This window comes from Nycticebus coucang, chromosome 7 (assembly GCF_027406575.1).
Source record: "Nycticebus coucang isolate mNycCou1 chromosome 7, mNycCou1.pri, whole genome shotgun sequence".
Classification (NCBI taxonomy): Eukaryota; Metazoa; Chordata; class Mammalia; order Primates; family Lorisidae; genus Nycticebus; species Nycticebus coucang.
In genome coordinates this window covers 74,872,024-74,890,170 of record NC_069786.1, presented here as the reverse complement: position 1 = coordinate 74,890,170, position 18,147 = coordinate 74,872,024, and the positions used below count along the sequence as shown (strand labels likewise).

At 40.5% G+C, this 18,147-nt stretch overlaps 1 protein-coding gene across 8 annotated transcripts in view; it reads right to left on the bottom strand.

The window, feature by feature from the left end:
• The window catches only part of OSBPL6 (oxysterol binding protein like 6), a 225,152-nt gene that overhangs the window by 86,346 nt on the left and 120,659 nt on the right, over window positions 1-18,147 (bottom strand). For all 8 annotated transcript variants that reach the window (XM_053597359.1, XM_053597358.1, XM_053597360.1 and 5 more), the window contains one exon: window positions 2,946-3,158. In XM_053597359.1, coding sequence (XP_053453334.1) covers window positions 2,946-3,047 — 102 coding nt within the window. In that variant the 5' untranslated portion in view covers window positions 3,048-3,158. The remainder of the gene's footprint in view (window positions 1-2,945; window positions 3,159-18,147) is intronic.

The window sequence follows — 18,147 nt, the reverse complement described above, 5'->3', positions numbered from 1 at the left end:
TTCTGTTCAGGTTAAGAGGAAAATGGGATGCGAGGGTGGGCAAGATCACACTGGGGATGAAGTAATGAACTCTGCCCTGAATTAGGTAGGTAACAGAAGCATGAATCTGCCCTTGTCAGGGAATATAAAATGGTGAGGCCAGAGTGGTCTGCAGGATTCTGAGTAGCTGATGAGAGTCTGGGTGAGGGAACTGATAGGGGGAATGGAGGCAAATTATAATGTTACAAAGAAGGAAAGGACCAGTCGGACTTGAATATTTATAGAGAGTGGGAGAAGCAGAGGAGAAAGGCAGCCACTGACCCTGAGTCCCCAAGAGAACAGTTACCCTGATAACACACTGATTTCCATGTACTGATTTAAAGCATAGTGGTACCTTTCAGGCAGTGGCACATCTTAGCAGAAATGATCAATCAGTTCATTAGGAGTCTGGAACCAGAACTTGGAAGGACAGAGAAATAACATGCATTAGATACCACGTTATTTTCAGCTATGGGCTAACTAAATTCTCTATTTATGTGATTAATTTAGGAAAGAAATAGGGCTGGATATTGCAACCTGGTACCATGTGCAGAGGTGTCTGTCAAATAAGAATGGAAAAAAAGTCAGTGAAGACTAATTTAGCACACTCTCCCCATGTCCCTTCATTATGAAAACAGGTATCACACAAACAGGTGCATATAAGGTAACACTGCACCGTATCCCAGCCCATCCCATCTCACAACCACCCACACTTCTGAGTTCCCTATGTTAATTCTAAAGTTTAGGTAGTGATTGAGATAGGGGAGGAAAAACAGAATTGCAATTGTTCTTTTCTATTCCTCTCTCTATTGAGGGAGATGGGCAGACACAAAACAGGAGTCAGGAAGGAACCAGAGGAGAAAGGGTTTGAGAGAGTTTCCACTTACTGAGATAAACAAGAATGAAAGCAAACACTGCTCTCTTGAAAGAGGAATAAGCATTTGAACAATGTCTCTAACTTTTATAGAATTCATTATCAATTTACTGACAAGCTGCTTCCATTGCCTTCATAAAACCTTCCATTCACAAGCCAGGACAGAGTCACACACTCCGCCTTCACACGCCTGCTGCCAGACCTAGGTCTCGCTTCCTTTCTGTTGTTTTGCAGCCTGGTCCCGGAGCTCAGGTGCAACAGGAAAAGGAACACGCATGACAGATGTTTCCATAGCAGCCATCAGTCTTTTCCGTTTGCCACAATTCTCCAGGGTGAGCTGGCTCAATCCCTTCCTGCTGCTTAAAGTATCTCTTAGTTTAAATGCCCGAGGCAAGGGAAAAATGGAGAAGCCATAATAAGAAAGAACAGAGGGGCAGGTGAAGGGCAGCCTAAACTTGCAAACTTAGAAAGCATCTCATCATGCAGTAGTTAGTTAATATAAAAGTGTTTACATTCCTGGCACTCTTAAATAAATAACTGTGTAATCACAGATGTAGTTAACGGCATAACTGCTTCTAAGTGTTTTGTTTGAAGTCAATAAGAAAGGACACTGGTGTCCATAATTCCCTACGACCCTGGAGTGTGAGTACCTACCTTAGGACCTGTAAAAGATGTGCACATAAGGAATCCTTGACTCTTACAGATTCCCTGGAATTTCTGACTGGAAATGGGAGAGGAAGTGCTGGGAGGATTTGAGACTGGGAGTTCCCTTAAGAACACCCCCAGCAAGGCATTCCCATGATCTAGAAGAATGAATTCATTTCTATTTTTTTTCTTTTTATTATTATTTTTTTGTTGTTGTTGCAGGTTTTTGGCCGGGGCTGGGTTTGAACCCACCACCCTCGGTATATGGGACTGGCACCCTACTCCCTGAGCCACAGACGCTGCCCTTGAATTCACTTCTAGACCTGGCTGTCTCCAGATCCGTGTCTATATGATAGAATGCTGAATAACTGCTGCTCACACTGCCAGAACCTAGGGCAGTGATTTTCAGCCCGTGCACACTGGCTTGCTGTGAGAGGATCGTAGGTGTGCCGCGATAAATTTTAAAGATCATTAATTAAATTATTTTGAAAGAAATTCAAAGCACAGTAAGTATATTCTTTTTTTCACTTTTTCTTTTTGATCGACATAATTTAAGTATGCCACGGAAGAGTTTAACTGTAGGTTCAAGCAGATAACACTGCCCTAGACAATAACGCTTTAACATACAGGGGGTAGGGAGCAGAAGACGGTGAAGGAGACCATGCAAAGACACTCACTAAGGGAAAGTTGCTAAAAGAGATACGAAAACTAGTCATACCTGTGCTGACCGAAAGAAACCAACAGTTTTGACAACAGCGAGCATTCACGTGACTGATCCCCATACTACCCTGGCAGCCCAAAAGCTAACTAAAATATAATGAAGTAATTCTGCAAACAAAACTAACTTACAGAATTATCTCAAACTCAACAGTGAATATTTTCCATTGTAATTAAGCAACAATGATTTACTTTCTCATCTGCCTTTAAATATTTATTTGAATTCTCACTGTTCTTAATTCCCTGATACTATAATTTTATTTTTAAACTAATTCCAGAAGCTGTTACCAGATTCCAAGCAAAACCAAACAGAGATTAGTGCTTGGCAGACTGGTGAGGGCATTATGGGAAGAAAGTTTTTGTGGATTTGTGGATCCCTTTCCACCTCTCCTAAGGAAGAGAGGGAGAGCAGAACATTCGGGCTCCCGAGGCCAGGCCCCCCTCCAGGGACAGACAGTGAGGTTTTCCCCCAGCCACCCCAGGCCCTTCGGTGTCTGTAGAAAAGGGTCTTAGATAACAGAGAAGCAAGAGGATGAGCTGCCTGACGTCAGACGTACCCACAGAAAATGATGAGTCTTCTTGTGGAATGAAAGACTTCACAACAAAATTTCAGAATTCGCAATCCCATTATATGCTAATGTAACTGAGTTTGAATAACGTAACCAAACACACTTAATACATTTTTTCTTACCTGCCTACTGTCCCTCTGGGAGGACGTTGAAGAGGAGACACTTCTGTGGGTTGGGGTGGCCGTTTTGTGAGCAGGGGCTATGCCCTTCTCATCTGAACTCATCTCTGCAGTTAGATCTAGTTGCGTGCACTTAAGACCATCCCAATCTTCTCTCAGAGTCACGAAGAAGTAGATGACTTCTCAGCTTCATTCCATTTCATGAATCAGGTTTCACTGGAAAACAGCAGGCAGATATCCAGGGTGTCAGGAGTGAAAAATCAAATTAAAGTATTATACTTAAGAAAAAACCATTAATTTGTGTGAGAGGAAGAACTCTGATGTAGTAGAAATGATCCCTTCCTCTAGATTTCCAGGTAGAGGGTGAAAGGGTTAAAATGTAAAAAAGGTCAGTCCGCAAGGAAAATGGGAGGAAACCACAGGGTAAAGTCATGTTCATTCCTGACATTTTTTTATTTTAAAGCAGTTTACAAAGCTATGGTCTGAACTCTCATGCCATCAGCTTCTTCTCCAAAAACTTTAATTTCCCCTACCCAATTTATATTTGTCTTCAGTTCAGCCATTCATATATATGATGGTTAAATCCAATACAGAGCAGTCAGTTACAAAAGGGTTAACTCGTGACGTGCATCCTGCAATCCAGCATTTGTGAAGGATCAAGGACATGCGCACATATCCACAAGAACAACAGCATGCCCACATGTCACTCAACAACCAACAGGCTTGCAACACCTACAGACTGACAGGCAGGGCAGGGGTAACTATGAACACATTCACAGCCAGCAGCCACTTCATTTATTTATTTTCTTATTTATTTACTTTTTTTAGAGAGAGGGGTTTGCCCCATTCCCCAGGCCGGAGTACAGTGATAGCATTATAGCTCACTGCAACCTAAAATTTCTGAGCTCAAGCAATCCTCCTGCCTCAGCCTCCAGAGCAGCTGGGATTATAGGCACACACCACCAAGCCCAGCTAAATTTTATTTTATTTTTTTTACAGATGGAGTCTTGCTAAGTTGCCCAGACTGTTCTTGAATTCCTGCTCTCAAGGGATCCACCTGGCTCAGCCTCCTAAAGTGCTGGGATTTTAGGCCTGAGGCACCACACCCAGCCTTCAGTTTTTTACTTGGACTTGTGTAGGTTTGCATTGTTAATACCAATAAGAAACAGAGAAACACTGTTAAACTGGCCATGTCTTCAACATAGGCATGCAAAAAATGTCAAAAAAGGTAAGTACTATGATATAAGATTAAAAGCTGCCCAAAAGGTACACTACAGTGAACTTTATCCTCTTCTAAGAAGGCCAAGTTCCACCACCATTGAATAGAATATTAACAGAACACTTGTGGAGGTCTGTCAGCACGGCTTAGGAGAGAAACACTGGGAGGAACAGAGATCAATCTTCAGGCCAAAGAGAAGTGAGACCTGAAGTTCAGTCAAGAGGGGAAGCTAGTGAGTCAAATAATTAAGGGAGGAGGGGGAGAGAGAGAGAGACAGAGAGAGAGAGAGAGAGGGCACGCTATTCAGGGGCCTTGTGAAGACAAATGGGGAGGAGAACTGATGGGTCTGGAAGTCAGAGCTGAGAACTGAAGGATGAGGATTTAACTAGAAAATGACTGTCCAGTGTGGCATGACCAAGGAATCAGTGCTGGCTGAGATGACCAGTGCACACACAGACGGTGACAGGGTAGCTCAAGAAAGGCGAAGGCCAGTCCCTGCATGGCCCTGCAGGCTGTGTGTTTGCTGTCATCTAAATGTATCCTCCAAAATTCAAGTGTTAGAGACTGATCTCCAGTGCAAACAGTGTTGGGGAGATGAGCCTAATGGGAGGTGTTAGGTCATAAGGGCTCCATCCTTATGGATGGACTAATGCAGCTGTATAAAGGGCTTGCATGAGTGGGCTCTCTGTCTTCTGTTCTGCTGCCATTGAAGAACTTTCTTTCTCTAGTAGAGGCAGGACTCAAAGGTGCCTCCTCTGACGCAGAGTTAGGGCTATAACCTGCTGGCATCTTGGTCTTAGACTTCTCAGCCTCCAGGATTCTGACAAAGGAATTTGTGTTGTTTATAAATCACCCAGTCTGGGGTGGTCTGTTATGGCAGCACGCTCAGACTAAGACATTGGCATTTTTTACTTTTTTCATAAGCATAAGAAACCATCAAGGGGTGTGGCATAATCAGATCCATGTTACTAAAGTGTGACTTTGGGAGCCACAAGACAACTCGCAGTGGGGAAGTGGAGGCTGGAGACAAAAACGTTTAAGAGATATGTCAATGATACAAACGTATTGATCAGATCTATAATCATTTAAATTTTGCACGCAAATTTAAATCCCGTAAATTAAACTGTATGTGGCCCTATAATTATATTTAAAAAAACTGTAACATAATGTTAATGAATTATACGACCCTGACTGTGTTAATCAAGATTTTAAAGATCAGTACTTATAGAGAAGATTTGAAAGAACAACAGCAATAATTAAGGGGGAAGTTTTATAAAATGAGGAAATTGAATATTCTGTGAATAGAACATGTAAGCTATTCTTAAGATTTCTGTATCACTGTCACTATAGGAAAAACAAAAGCTATTTACACCCTAAACTAGAGATAGTCTTGTGAAACAAAACCAGCCTTTGGACAAACAGAAAGGTACAGAGCCAGCCAGGCCAGGTGGCTCGTGACTGCAGTTCCACCACTCGGGGAGGATGGAGTGGGATGATCCTTCGAGCTAAGGAGTTCAAGACCAGCTTGAGCAAAGCAAAACCCCTTCTCTACTAAAAAACAGGAAAAATTAGCTGGCCATTGTGACCGGGACAGAGTCCCAGCTACTTTGGAAACTGAAGCAAGAGGATCTCTTAAACTCAGACTGTAGAGCAATTTTGTTGGCTAGTGATGAAGTTTCATTTAATATTGGCAAAAGGTAGTAATAAAAGTACACTCAAAAGACGATCATTTCATCTTTTTAGTTTTAAAAGGCAGTCAATAAGTCTAAGTTAAGCTTGTGAGGCCAGGCTCTGGGGCCAGCAAATAGAAAGCAAGAACACTGCTCAGATACTTGATTTGGAGCACTTTGCTTTCTGGTCCAAGATGTTTTTACAAGTAGAAGCTGACACTTGAGCCAAATTATGGTGGGTTGTGATGTGTTCAAGTGCCCCCAAGGGATGAAGTTGAAACAACCCAACTCATTAAACGGTTATCCATTTGGAAGTAAATTCAATTCAAGCCACGTTTCCTCTGTTGGACTTTTAACTGTATTTTTCTCATTAACACCAATACTAACAATTTGATTTTCTTTTGAATTGGGTAACTTGTTTATGATAAAAGGACATTTCAGGTGAATTACAATCATAAGTATGTTGAATAATACCAAAATGAAGAAAAGGTAAAAAAAAATTTTTTTAAATTAAAAAAATTAAAAATATTTAATTCATTCCAAGAATGTTGAGGTTATTGTTGTTTCTATTAAATTTTGGTCTTCTGTTTCTAATAAAAAGGGCTTCAAGTAGTTCTTAGAAAATTGAATGAGATGTCCTCTGAAGACCATCCCAACCAGTTGTTAAACAAATGTTTTATCACCTACTCTGTCTCAAAATGCATTGCACAAGTGAGTCAAAACACAGTTAGAAGGTTGTGCATTTGTATTCTTTATTCCTCGAATATAGGAACTGCTGTGATATTTAAAAATATATATTTCTTTTTCACTTCTAGGAAACACCAAAAAAAACTTATTTCATCTCTTTTGAAGCACATTTTCAGAAATTGCCTAAATAATATCTACACCAAAGAAAGACCATAGATTCTAAAGTCAGCATCAACATAATTACTATATTCAATGAGAAAAGTATTGTGGCTGAAAATAACAGTAATATGAGGGCTTAACATGTAATTTTTCTCATTCTTTCTTCAAATCACTGGAAGCACAACAAGTATTGCTATGTGCTATAACATTTGCCTTTATACCAAGTAACATAAAGTTCACATTTATAATCCAAATTAAAGCAAAAAGTGGTAAGGAACATGTCTAGAATTTAATATTCATAGGCATCATAAATTATATATGTCCAGAAGAACACTTGAAACTGGGGACAACTCAGCCTGGCCATGGGCTGAGCCAAAATCTCGGGGGCTTACAATAAAGGTTCATTTCTTGCTCATTTACGTATCTCTGAGGTCTGCCGCAGACCTACTCTGAGGCCTCTTCCTTCCAGGCTTAAGGAACAACCCCCTTGAAAGGCAGAAAAAGAACTATGGTAGAGCCAGAGGATGGTTCTCAGAGCTTTTGCTTGTGGGAGGGATATGTCATCTCTACTCACATTTTATTGGCCAAAGTGTTAGGTACATAGCTAGGAATCCAACTCTCCTAGGGAATGAGGACAGGGGTGGAGATCCCAGACCCCATCTCGCTGCCACGCACCTTAATCCTGATCGCTCACACCTGGGGAAGAGGGAATACCCCCACCCATCTACATATCAGAACTTAAAGACTGCAGAGGACTCCAGCCTATGTGCCAAACAGCATAGGTACAATGGAATCTTAGAAGTGACAGAGAACAGCTGTAAGGGTAATTACTGCATCGTTGGCTTACATCTATATTTCGGTCCACACTCCCCAATGGGCCTTTGGAGAGGCTCTTGGGAGGTCCACGTTCACCTAAGACTCTATTTCCAAGGTGACCTCTGAACCATGAGGTGGGCCCAATCCAGGCAGTATAAAACAGAACCCCTCCCAACCCGGCCATTACCAAAGGCCTTTCCTGTTCTGACAATGGAGGCCCATTCACTGTCTATGGCAAACATGTCTTGCTCTGTAAACCTATGTTTCTCTTCCTCAATAAACTTTGTTTCACACTTGCCTTACTTTGAGATATCTGGTCATTCTTCAGCTAAGAGCACTCTGGGAGCTGAGGATGCAGACAGCTGCCTGGAATCTGACAAAAACAAGTCACAAGGCTCAGCTGAGGTCAATGGGGTGTGAAACTACAGTCCGCTCAGTGGGAGAGCCAATGGGTACTGGGGTGCTTATTATATAAACTAACTTATATATTATTATTATATAAACTAAAGGAAAAACTTAAAAGCACAGATGAAAATATTTCAATCGACTCTAGTTTCATCACTGAGAAATAACCCCTTTTAACATTTTTTTGGCCTATTTGAATCAAAGTAGGAGAATAATATTTATACTATGGGCAATATTTGAAACAATGAGACTTACCTCTTGGAATATACATGAGTCATACATTCACTTTTTATTTTTCTAAAAATGGTCCTCTTTGTTCCTTTCAATGGCTTTTTGCTTTATCTGATATAATCTTTTCATTTTTAGGTGATTAATGAAATTTTGTGCATTCTTTCCATTTAAACTTTCATATCACTTTATGCATCTCTCTAGTAATGTTCAGGTTGGGTTGTTTAAAAAAATTAACTATAATGGCTGGGTGCCCATAGCTCAGTGGTTAGAACTCAGCCCCACGTACCAGGGGTAGTGGATTTAAACCCGCACTGGGCCTGCTTAACAACAACAACAACAACAAAGTTAACTGTAGTGAAGTTTGTCCAATTTCCATTCAATGTTATAACTAATAGTTGGCTTTCCACCTTGCCACATCATTTAATACTTTCTAATGTTTGGTTCTTCTTTGTTTAATGCTTGAAGGCTTCTTTATAACTCTCCTTTTTGCCTTTTGCAGCATACTGATTTTTCTATGGCTTTAATAGACTTTTATATATAATTCCCCTTTAAAGTTCTAGTTTTGTTTCCCTTTAAATTTTCCTAAATCATGCTGGAACCTGAAGTCTGTAAGAGACAGGGTTCAGAGTAAAAGGGTATCTTTTTAGTCTTCCACTGTAATAAGAGACTCTGATCACAACACCACCACCACCCCCCCAAAAAAAAAATCACCAAATTTTTCTTTTCCCAGTTTTCTCTATCTTGGTGATTTGATCTGGAGTTTTAGAGAATTACATTTGGGATTTTGGAGTGAGAGGGAGAAGCTGCTGCTATTTTTTCCTGGCTGAGTCAAACCAAAGTATGAGGTCAGATGGTAAGAAAAGCCATCTCCTTTTCTGCAGGTAAAGTTAAGGTGACTCATAAGCAAAACTTGCCGAGGTTTTCTCCAACTTGAGATGTGGCTTTCATAAAACTAAGATCCAGTCTTTGATGATTATGACATTATATTCTGGTTTAAGTTAGTGTTTTGGTTATTGACAGTTTGTCTTTTGCAATATCACCTTGAGTATTTTCAGAGAATTTGGGGGAATCACATTAAAAGCTCCTAGATACAAGCCACCTGAGGCAGGACATTCCCACTAACTGATCTTATCAAGGCAAATGTCACCCTTTGTTTTAAAGTTTAAACTTAAATTAGTTTTTTACCAAGATCACCAACCAAGCAATGAAGACCTGTTGTCGTTATGTATTACAGTGTTGTCACACATATGTATACTAAGTTTTCTCCTTAAAGAGAAGAGTTAGGGAATCTTAATATTTTTGAAGACGGTTAACCCACAGGTGAGAAAAAAAAAATCAATGGATGATTATAAGAATAGAAGCCAGGAGACTTTTAGGAAAAGATGGCAGTATAGATCTGGTAAACATTTTCCTAGACAATGACTAAACCGTGGGACTAAAAGGACAAAAACAACAACAACAAAAGATTACGAGTGCCTAACACTAGAGAACAGTAGCTACCACATGCCGCAAAATTTACAAAGTGTCTACCAGAGTCACTTCATTCAGGACTAAATCATGACATTAAAAGCAATACACGACTTCCCTTCTCAAGACAGAGAACTAGTGTTACAGGAAGAAAGTCTGGCAAATGCTATCAGTTGCCCCAACTGCAGAAGTGAGAGGCAAGAGGCCCAGGGAATGGGCCAGCCACAGAATAACAGCTCTCCAGGACCACCAAGATACAGCAAGCACACAGCCCTGGCTTACCCTTGCTTCTTCCTCTGCCTTGGCTTCCCACAAGCATCATCACATCATCAACATGTTCCCACACATCCCCAAACACAAAGTCCCCTCCTCCCAAAGCTGAACTCTGCTCCAATCCTTTACAAAACTAAGGGGGAAAAAGTCCACAAAGACACAAATGCCCTGACTTTGACTGACCTGGACTCTACTCCCCCCCGACTCTCCTTAGGCCCCTTACTAGGTAAAGGGGTAAGACAAAAGGGATAATCCAGGGTGGATTTCAAGAGGAGGACTAGTGTGCTAAACAAGTGCAGTTGGCACAGTCTTTTGACAAACAGGAGATTCCACACAAAGAAAAGTGGAATGCCCACATACATCTATGACAAATTATTCCTGCAAGGGAGAGAAAATTATTATGTGTAAAAGACAGACAGAAGGCTTGTCTGGAGTTTTAATCCTAAGCAAAAGGGGTGGGGCTTTAGAGTACAAGCACTTTACACTTTCTAAAAACTTACAGGGAAATTAGTCTTTGATTAAGAGATAGGACAGGCTAAGATGTAACGGGAACTGGCACAGGTAAAAAAAAATTAAGAAAAAATAATGACAACAGCATTTAAATGCAGTAATCAAAATGATATTAATGAAGAATAATTCTGCAGAAAAATGTAGACAGTGATAAGAAAAAGAAAATTGAGAAATTGTCTTACAAACTTTCAAAAAAAAGGCAAGGAAATAAAGGATAAATATGAAAAGTTAACAGATACAGCAACTAATTGAATCTTTAGATAATAATTGCTTTGAACAATAACCACAAAAGAAAACAAGATAGTGTTCAAAAGCATTCCTATGCATGAGGAAAAATTCAATATGGAAAATAAAAGGATTTACTCTTTATCAGGCAAAATTAATAAAAAATGACTCAAAATAAGGGCTTAATGAAAATGCTAATTTAGACAACACTGACTGAAGCAATTTAAAAAATTACAAATTAATGAAAAAGTACAAGCAAAAAGGATTAAAACTAGAAAAAAATTGAAAATACAGTCTTCTAAGTATGTCTTTGGTTAAAGAAAAAACCTGAAAGCACTCAATACTGTTTCTCCCTTTCCTTCTCTTCCATCCCTTTTTGTGAGATGGTGTGGATTTTCTAATTAACTCTGGAGTAAAAAAAAAAACTAAACTAAAGATAAAAGCAAATGCAACATAAAACTATGTGATGAGAATATTCTGTATTTTAAAATGTAGAGCATAGCTAAAACTGTAAAGAAAGGAAAATTCATGGCCTGATTTAATCATTTGCATTACTACTCATGAAAGAAAAACAAAAGCATTAACACTTATAACTAGTCTGGTAGAAAAGCTGGTTAGAATTAAAAAAAAACTGTTTATAACTTATAGAATTAGAAAAGACAAGTATGAATAGATAACAACTTAAAATAGTTGAGGTGATAGATCCAAGAATTGTTTCTTTGAATTAACAAAATAATTATGCTAACTAGACCAATGACAAAAAACAGGGAACCAAAACTACACAAGTTTATTAAACATATATCCTGTATGGCTTGGCACCTGTAGCACAGTGGTTATGGCACCAGCCATATGCACGGAGGCTGGAGGGTTTGAGCCTGGCTTAGGCCAGCTAAACAACAATGACCACTGCAACAACCAAAAAACAAAAATATCTGGGTGTTGTGGCGGGCACCTGTTGTCCCAGCTACTTGGGAGGCTCAGGCAAAAGAATCACTTAAGCCCAAGAGTTTGAGATTGTTGTGAGCTGTGATGCCATGGCACTCTACTGAGGGTGACACAGTGAGACTCTGTCTCAAAAAAAAAAAAAGTATACCCTAGGGCGGCACCTATGGCTCAGTCGGTAAGGCGCCAGCCCCATATACCGAGGGTGGCGGGTTCAAACCCGGCCCCGGCCAAACTGCAACCAAAAAATAGCCGGGCGTTGTGGCGGGTGCCTGTAGTCCCAGCTACTCGGGAGGCTGAGGCAAGAGAATCCCCTTAAGCCCAGGAGTTGGAGGTTGCTGTGAGCTGTGTGAGGCCACGGCACTCTACCAAGGGCCATAAAGTGAGACTCTGTCTCTACAAAAAAAAAAAAAAAAAAGTATACCCTATATAACCAAGGAATAGAAGACATGAAATTATCAAATCATTATTGTTATCTATAATAACTAAAACTAATAATAAGTCAAAGGCAAAATATCCTACAATCACTCTAATTGACCTAAAAAGTCATCCATTGAACATTGTCAGGGTCAGCAATCTTGTTACCTGTTCTTGTTGTACTCTTTGCCAAAATATGACCAGATACCACAAAGTAAGGCACACAAAGAGTATGGTGAAGTTTATTCAAATGGAAGGTTAAGATAGGTTTACAAAATAAGAACAAGATACATTCACTACAGATGACCTTGTCCTAACAAAAAGGCATTGGTTATGGTCTGGGGTCTTGTTTTATAGTATCTGGATTGGGCCCTCCTTGTGGTTCAAATATCACCATGGAACCACTTTGATGGACAATTGGAAGTTGTATAATCTGAGTCTTACAGGCATCCAGGTCTCCCATGAGCCTCTCTGAAAGCCCGTGGGGGAGGTGAACTGCAATGTAGATTTAAGGAATTGACATAATTAGGCTAACACTGCTCTAGGTCACTTTCCAGACCCTACTGTGTTTGTGCTCTTTGGTCAGTGGGGTAGGGAATCTTCTGCATTCTTCTGTTCTAAATTCTGATAGGTAGATTGGTAGGTTGGTTCTTCCTCTGACAGGTGCAGCAATTGCTTGAGCCCTGGCCTTTGTCCCCAGGAGAACCAGAGGTCCCTAGCTGTCTACCTAATAGAAGCTCTGAAATAAATTAATTAAACACATATAAAACCAGTAAAAACATAAATTTTTTAAGGTACAAAAATAAAAATCAAAAAGTTGAATCTCTTACCTCATATTTTAGATTAAAACATACCCTCAAATTTTAAAATTTTAAATATAAAATTTAAACCATAAAAGCTTTAGATAAAATTTTAGGTAAATATTTAATTACCCTGGAGTGGAAAATAATCACGGCATCAAAACCAGTATTTATTTATTTAGATAGAGTCTCACTATGTTGCCCTCAGTAGAGTGCTGTGGTCACAGCTCACAGCAACCTCAAACTTTTGGGCTTCAGTGGTTCTCAACCTTCCTAATGCCATGACCCTTTAATACACTTCCTTATGTTGACCTTCCTTATGTGACCCCCAATTACAAAATTAATTTTGTTGCTACTTCATAACTGCAATTTTGCCACTATTACGAATCATAATGTAAATATCTGATATGCAGGATGGTCTTAGGCGACCCCTGTGAAAGGGTCGTTTGACCCCTAAAGGGATCGCAACCCACAGGCTGAGAACTGCTGGCTTAAGCGATTCTCTCATCTCAGCCTCCCAAGTAGTTGGGACTGCAGGTGCCCGCCACAATGCCCAGGTATTTTCCTTTTGTAGTTGTCATTGCTGTTTGGCAGGCCTGGGTGGAGTTCGAACCTGCCAGCCCTAGTGTATGTGGCTGGCACCTTAGCTGCTGAGCTACAGGTGCCGAGCCAAAAACCAGCATTTATGAAGGAAAAAAAAAAACTAAAAAAAAAACAGTCTTTGACAAAACCTTAATGTTTTGAATACATATATAAGAATTTTTGCAAATTGGTGAGATAAAACACTAATGGAAAAATAGAGAAAATGCATCGGTAATTCACAAAGAAAGACAAAAAGGCCAATTCATTGATGATGGTAGCCTCAAAAGACTTAATTTTTGTGTAAGAGTTTAATTTCACTGGGCAGTTCTACTTCTAATAATTTATAAGAATATAATCATGCAGGGGGTGGAGACAAGATGGCTGACTGGTCAACTTTCCACAGAGGCTCCCATCCAGAAGGAGAGTTAAAGGACAGAAATTTAGCAAGTAAACTGGCAGATTAGAGCTGCGCCAAGAGAGAAGGTTGAAGAACACTCATCAACCCCACTAACGTGGGCTGCGACCCCAAGGATACAAACAAAAGGTACAAAAACCATCACCAAGTGGACAGGAGTCCCCTACCCCATGAGAACGGCTTGGAGTACCCCATAAACAAACGAGCAGAGTTCAAAAGTCCTCTCATTATATCCCACGGGAGAGACCCTCTAAAAACGAGACCTACTTCCCCTACTAGGGTGCTATGGTGCTCTCTTGCCAGGAATAAAACTGTATAAAACTGTATATATTCTCTACCTGCAATTCTGAACTCCCAGCACTCCCCTCCACCCTCACTCTGAGGTCCGGAAGCCTGTCCCCCAGGAGTCCAGATTCTTAGGTATTTTCTTGAGAGGTGTGGACAGGGCATGGACTGCTGCTGGTCAGTGCTGATTCTGCAGCATGGGAGTGAGAAAAGGACGGTTGGCTGAGAGGGAACCACACAGGAGCAGCAGTGCCCTGAGGCACAGAGCAGCAGCCATTTTTTGGCAACAATAGGGCCCACCCCTGGATATTCCGGAGTTACAGTCTCTGTCACTCTGGGAAACCAGAGGAGGCAAAGCATCTTCTCCGCTGGCAGCCGCTGGCAGAAAAGATCTGGGACAGAAATGCAGGCCCCGTGAGTAAAGGGTTTGCCTGAGGCAGTACTGGACTGGGTGGAGTGTGGGGACTAGAAAATGCATGCGCAGAGCCAGCAGATTCCCAGGGTGGGGCTGACCCAGAGGACCGCTTTACTGAGCCTAAGACACACCCGGTCCCCAGGGGAGCATTAGCCCAGACAAAGATGGGCAGGAGGCTAGAACTGACAGCTAACCGTGCTGTGAATACAAACTACTGGGCAGCAGCACAGACAGGGCCTGAGGCACAGGTTCTGGGAACTCAAAACAGCTTCTCTTTTGCAGGGGAATTTAGCCGGGACAGAAACAAATTTCGCAAAGTTGTTCTGTTCTGTCAGTAACATCAATGAGGGGTGAGGGTGGAACTGAGTGAACAGCCCCAGCCTCCATTAAGCACCCGAGTTTGTCAGGCCTCACCTTCCCCTGCCAGATAGTGGCAGAGGGTGGCGGCCTGGCTGAGGAGACATAGATCTCCCCTGTGATTCAGGGAGATGCAAACCCCTAGAGTATCTGCTCATTGGAGGCAACTGGGTCACAGCCCTGCGGGTTTATCAGTGACTGGGTGTGACAGAGGTACAAGGTGGGGAAGGAGGCATCACCTTCCCAGACTAATCTATTTGCTGGGTGGGTCTTCCTGACCTCATGGAGCATGAGAGCAAGTCATATTCAAGTTGAGTTGTCAGCAGACCCCTGCGATCTAGTTGCCAGAGACCTTTTAAATTCTCCCACCTGAGACGGGTACTGACTGAGACAATTGATTTGGACCTCTTGAATGGGGCCAATCACCTGAGGACTATCCAAGTGGTACCCTGGATGTGTGTGGTTGTAGTAAGTTTTGATTTTCCTTTTCTAATTGTTGCCTGTGGGGGGTGGGGTGACTTAATTGTTAGTATTTCTCCACAACTGAGACTTCAACCCAGAGTAACTGATTCACTAGGGTCAGACAGAGACCAGCTGAAAACAAGACAGAGCCACTTAGCCCCACCACACCAAGCAGGTCCCCAGTTTCTCAGGCTGTAGCACTGTACGGGTCCTTGGCAAAGCTCCAGGGGAAAAGGTACAGACACCATACCCAGCTTTTGGGCAAAGGGCTGGTTAATCACTACTCCTGGAGCCTCGAACCAAATTTTTCTTTATCCACTCATCTAGTGAAATGGTGTAAAATAATCAAGGCAAAATTAGTGGAAAAACTCTGGTAACATGAATAACCAGAGAGGATCAACCCCCCCCCAAGCAAAGATATGGCAGACGTAACAGAAGGTCCCATTCATAAACAGATGGCTGAGATGTTAAAAATTGAGTTCAGAGTTTGGATTGCAAACAAGATTAATAGAATCGAGGAAAAGTGGGAATTGAAAATTAGAGGAGAAATTCAAAAGTTGTCTCAAGAATTCAACAAATTTAAAGACAAAATAAAGATTTTGACACACTGAAACAAGAATTTGCAGCCCTCAACAATCTGAAAAATACAGTAGAATCCCTCAGTAACAGAGTGGACCAAGCAGAAGAAAGGATTTATGACATTGAAGACAAAGCTTTTGAATGCTACCAAACACTCAAAGAGGAAAAGAAATGGAAAGAAAAATGAATCATTCTCTCACAGAGCTCTGGGATAATTCGAAGAAGGCTAATACCCGCCTAACTGGAATCCCTGAAAGTGATGAAGTGGCTTCGCAAGGCACAGAGGCTCTTCTCCATGAAATTATAAAAGAGAATTATCCAGAGAGGCCAAGAGATTCTGAAATTCAGATAGCAGATTCTAAAGTTCAGAACCCCAGCACGACTCAATCCGAATAAGACATCCCCCAGGCACATCATAATTAACTTCACGAAAGTTAATATGAAGGAGAAAATTCTGAAAGCAGCCAGATGTAAGAAAACCATTACCTACAAAGGGAAGAATATTAGAATGACTGCAGATCTCTCTGCTGAAAATTTTCAAGCCAGAAGAGGGTGGTCATCAACTTATAACATCCTAAAACAAAACAACTTTCAATCCTGGATCCTGTACCCAGCTAAACTGAGTTTCATTTATGATGGAGAAATTAAATACTTTAATGACATTCATATATGAAGAAATTTGCCATAACCAAACCAGCTCTTCAGGATATTCTCAGACCTATCCTCCATAATGACCAGCCCAATCCTCTACCACAAAAGTAAACTCACTCAGAAACTTTTTGATCAAACTCCAACTTCCACAGTGGCAAAAGGATTAAAAATATCCACTGGACTTTCGAAAAACTCGATACCCAAAATTTTATCAGACTTATCAATATTCTCCATTAATGTGAACAGCTTAAACTGTCCTCTAAAGAGGCACGGGTTAGCTGACTGAATACAAAAACTCAGGCCAGATATTTGCTGCGTACATGAAACTCATCTTACCTTAAAAGATAAATACAGGTGAAAAGATGGTCGTCCAAATTTCAGGCAAATGGAAATCAGAAAAAAGCAGGTGTTGCAATCCTATTTGCAGACACAATAGGCTTTAAACCAACAAAAGTAAGGAAGAATAAGAATGGACACTTCATATTTCTTAAGGGTAATACTCAATATGATGAGATTTCAATTAATATTTATGCACCCAACCAAAATGCACCTCAATTTATAAGAGAAACTCTAACAGACATGAGCAACTTGATTTCCTCCAGCTCCATAATAGTTGGAGATTTTAACACTCCTTTGGCAGTGTTGGATCGATCCTCCAATAAGCTGAGCAAAGAAATTTTAGATTTAAACCTAACCATTCAACATTTGGATTTAGGAGACATCTACAGAACATTTCACCCCAACAAAACTGAATACACATTCTTCTCGTCAGCCCACAGAACATACTCCAAAATCGATAACATCTTAGGTCACAAGTGAAACCTCACTAAATTTAAAGGAATAGAAATTATTCCTTGCATCTTCTCGGACCACCATGGAATAAAATTTGAACTCAGTAACAACAGGAATCTGCATACTCATATAAAAACATGGAAGTTAAATAACCTTATGCTGAATGATAGCTGAGTCAGAGATGAGATTAAGAAGGAAATTACCAAATTTTTGGAACAAAACAACAATGAAGACATGAAATATCAGAACCTCTGGGATACTGCAAAGGCAGTCCTAAGAGGGAAATTTATAGCACTGCATGCCTTCCTTAAGAGAACGGAAAGAGAGGAAGTTTGCAACCTAATGGGACATCTCAAGAAACTGGAAAAGAAAGAATATTCCAACCCCAAACCCAGTAGAAGAAAAGAAATAACCAAAATTAGAGCAGAATTAAATGAAATAGAAAACAAAAGAATTATACAACAGATCAATAAATCAAAAAGTTGGATTTTTGAAAAGGTCCATAAAATAGATAAACCTTTGGAGACCTAACCAGAAAAAAAATAGTAAAATCTCTAACTTCATCAATCAGAAATGAAAAGGATGAAATAACAACAGACTTCTCAGAAATTCAAAACATCCTTAATGAATACTACAAGAAACTTTATCCTCAGAAATATGAAAATATGAAGGAAATTGACCAATACTCGGAAGCACATCTCCTTCCAACACTTAGCCGGAATCAAGTGGAAATGTTGAACAGGCCTACATTAAGTTCTGAAATAGCATCAACCATACAATATCTCCCTAAGAAGAAAAGCCCAGGACCAGATGGCTTCACATCAGAATTCTACAAAACCTTTAAAG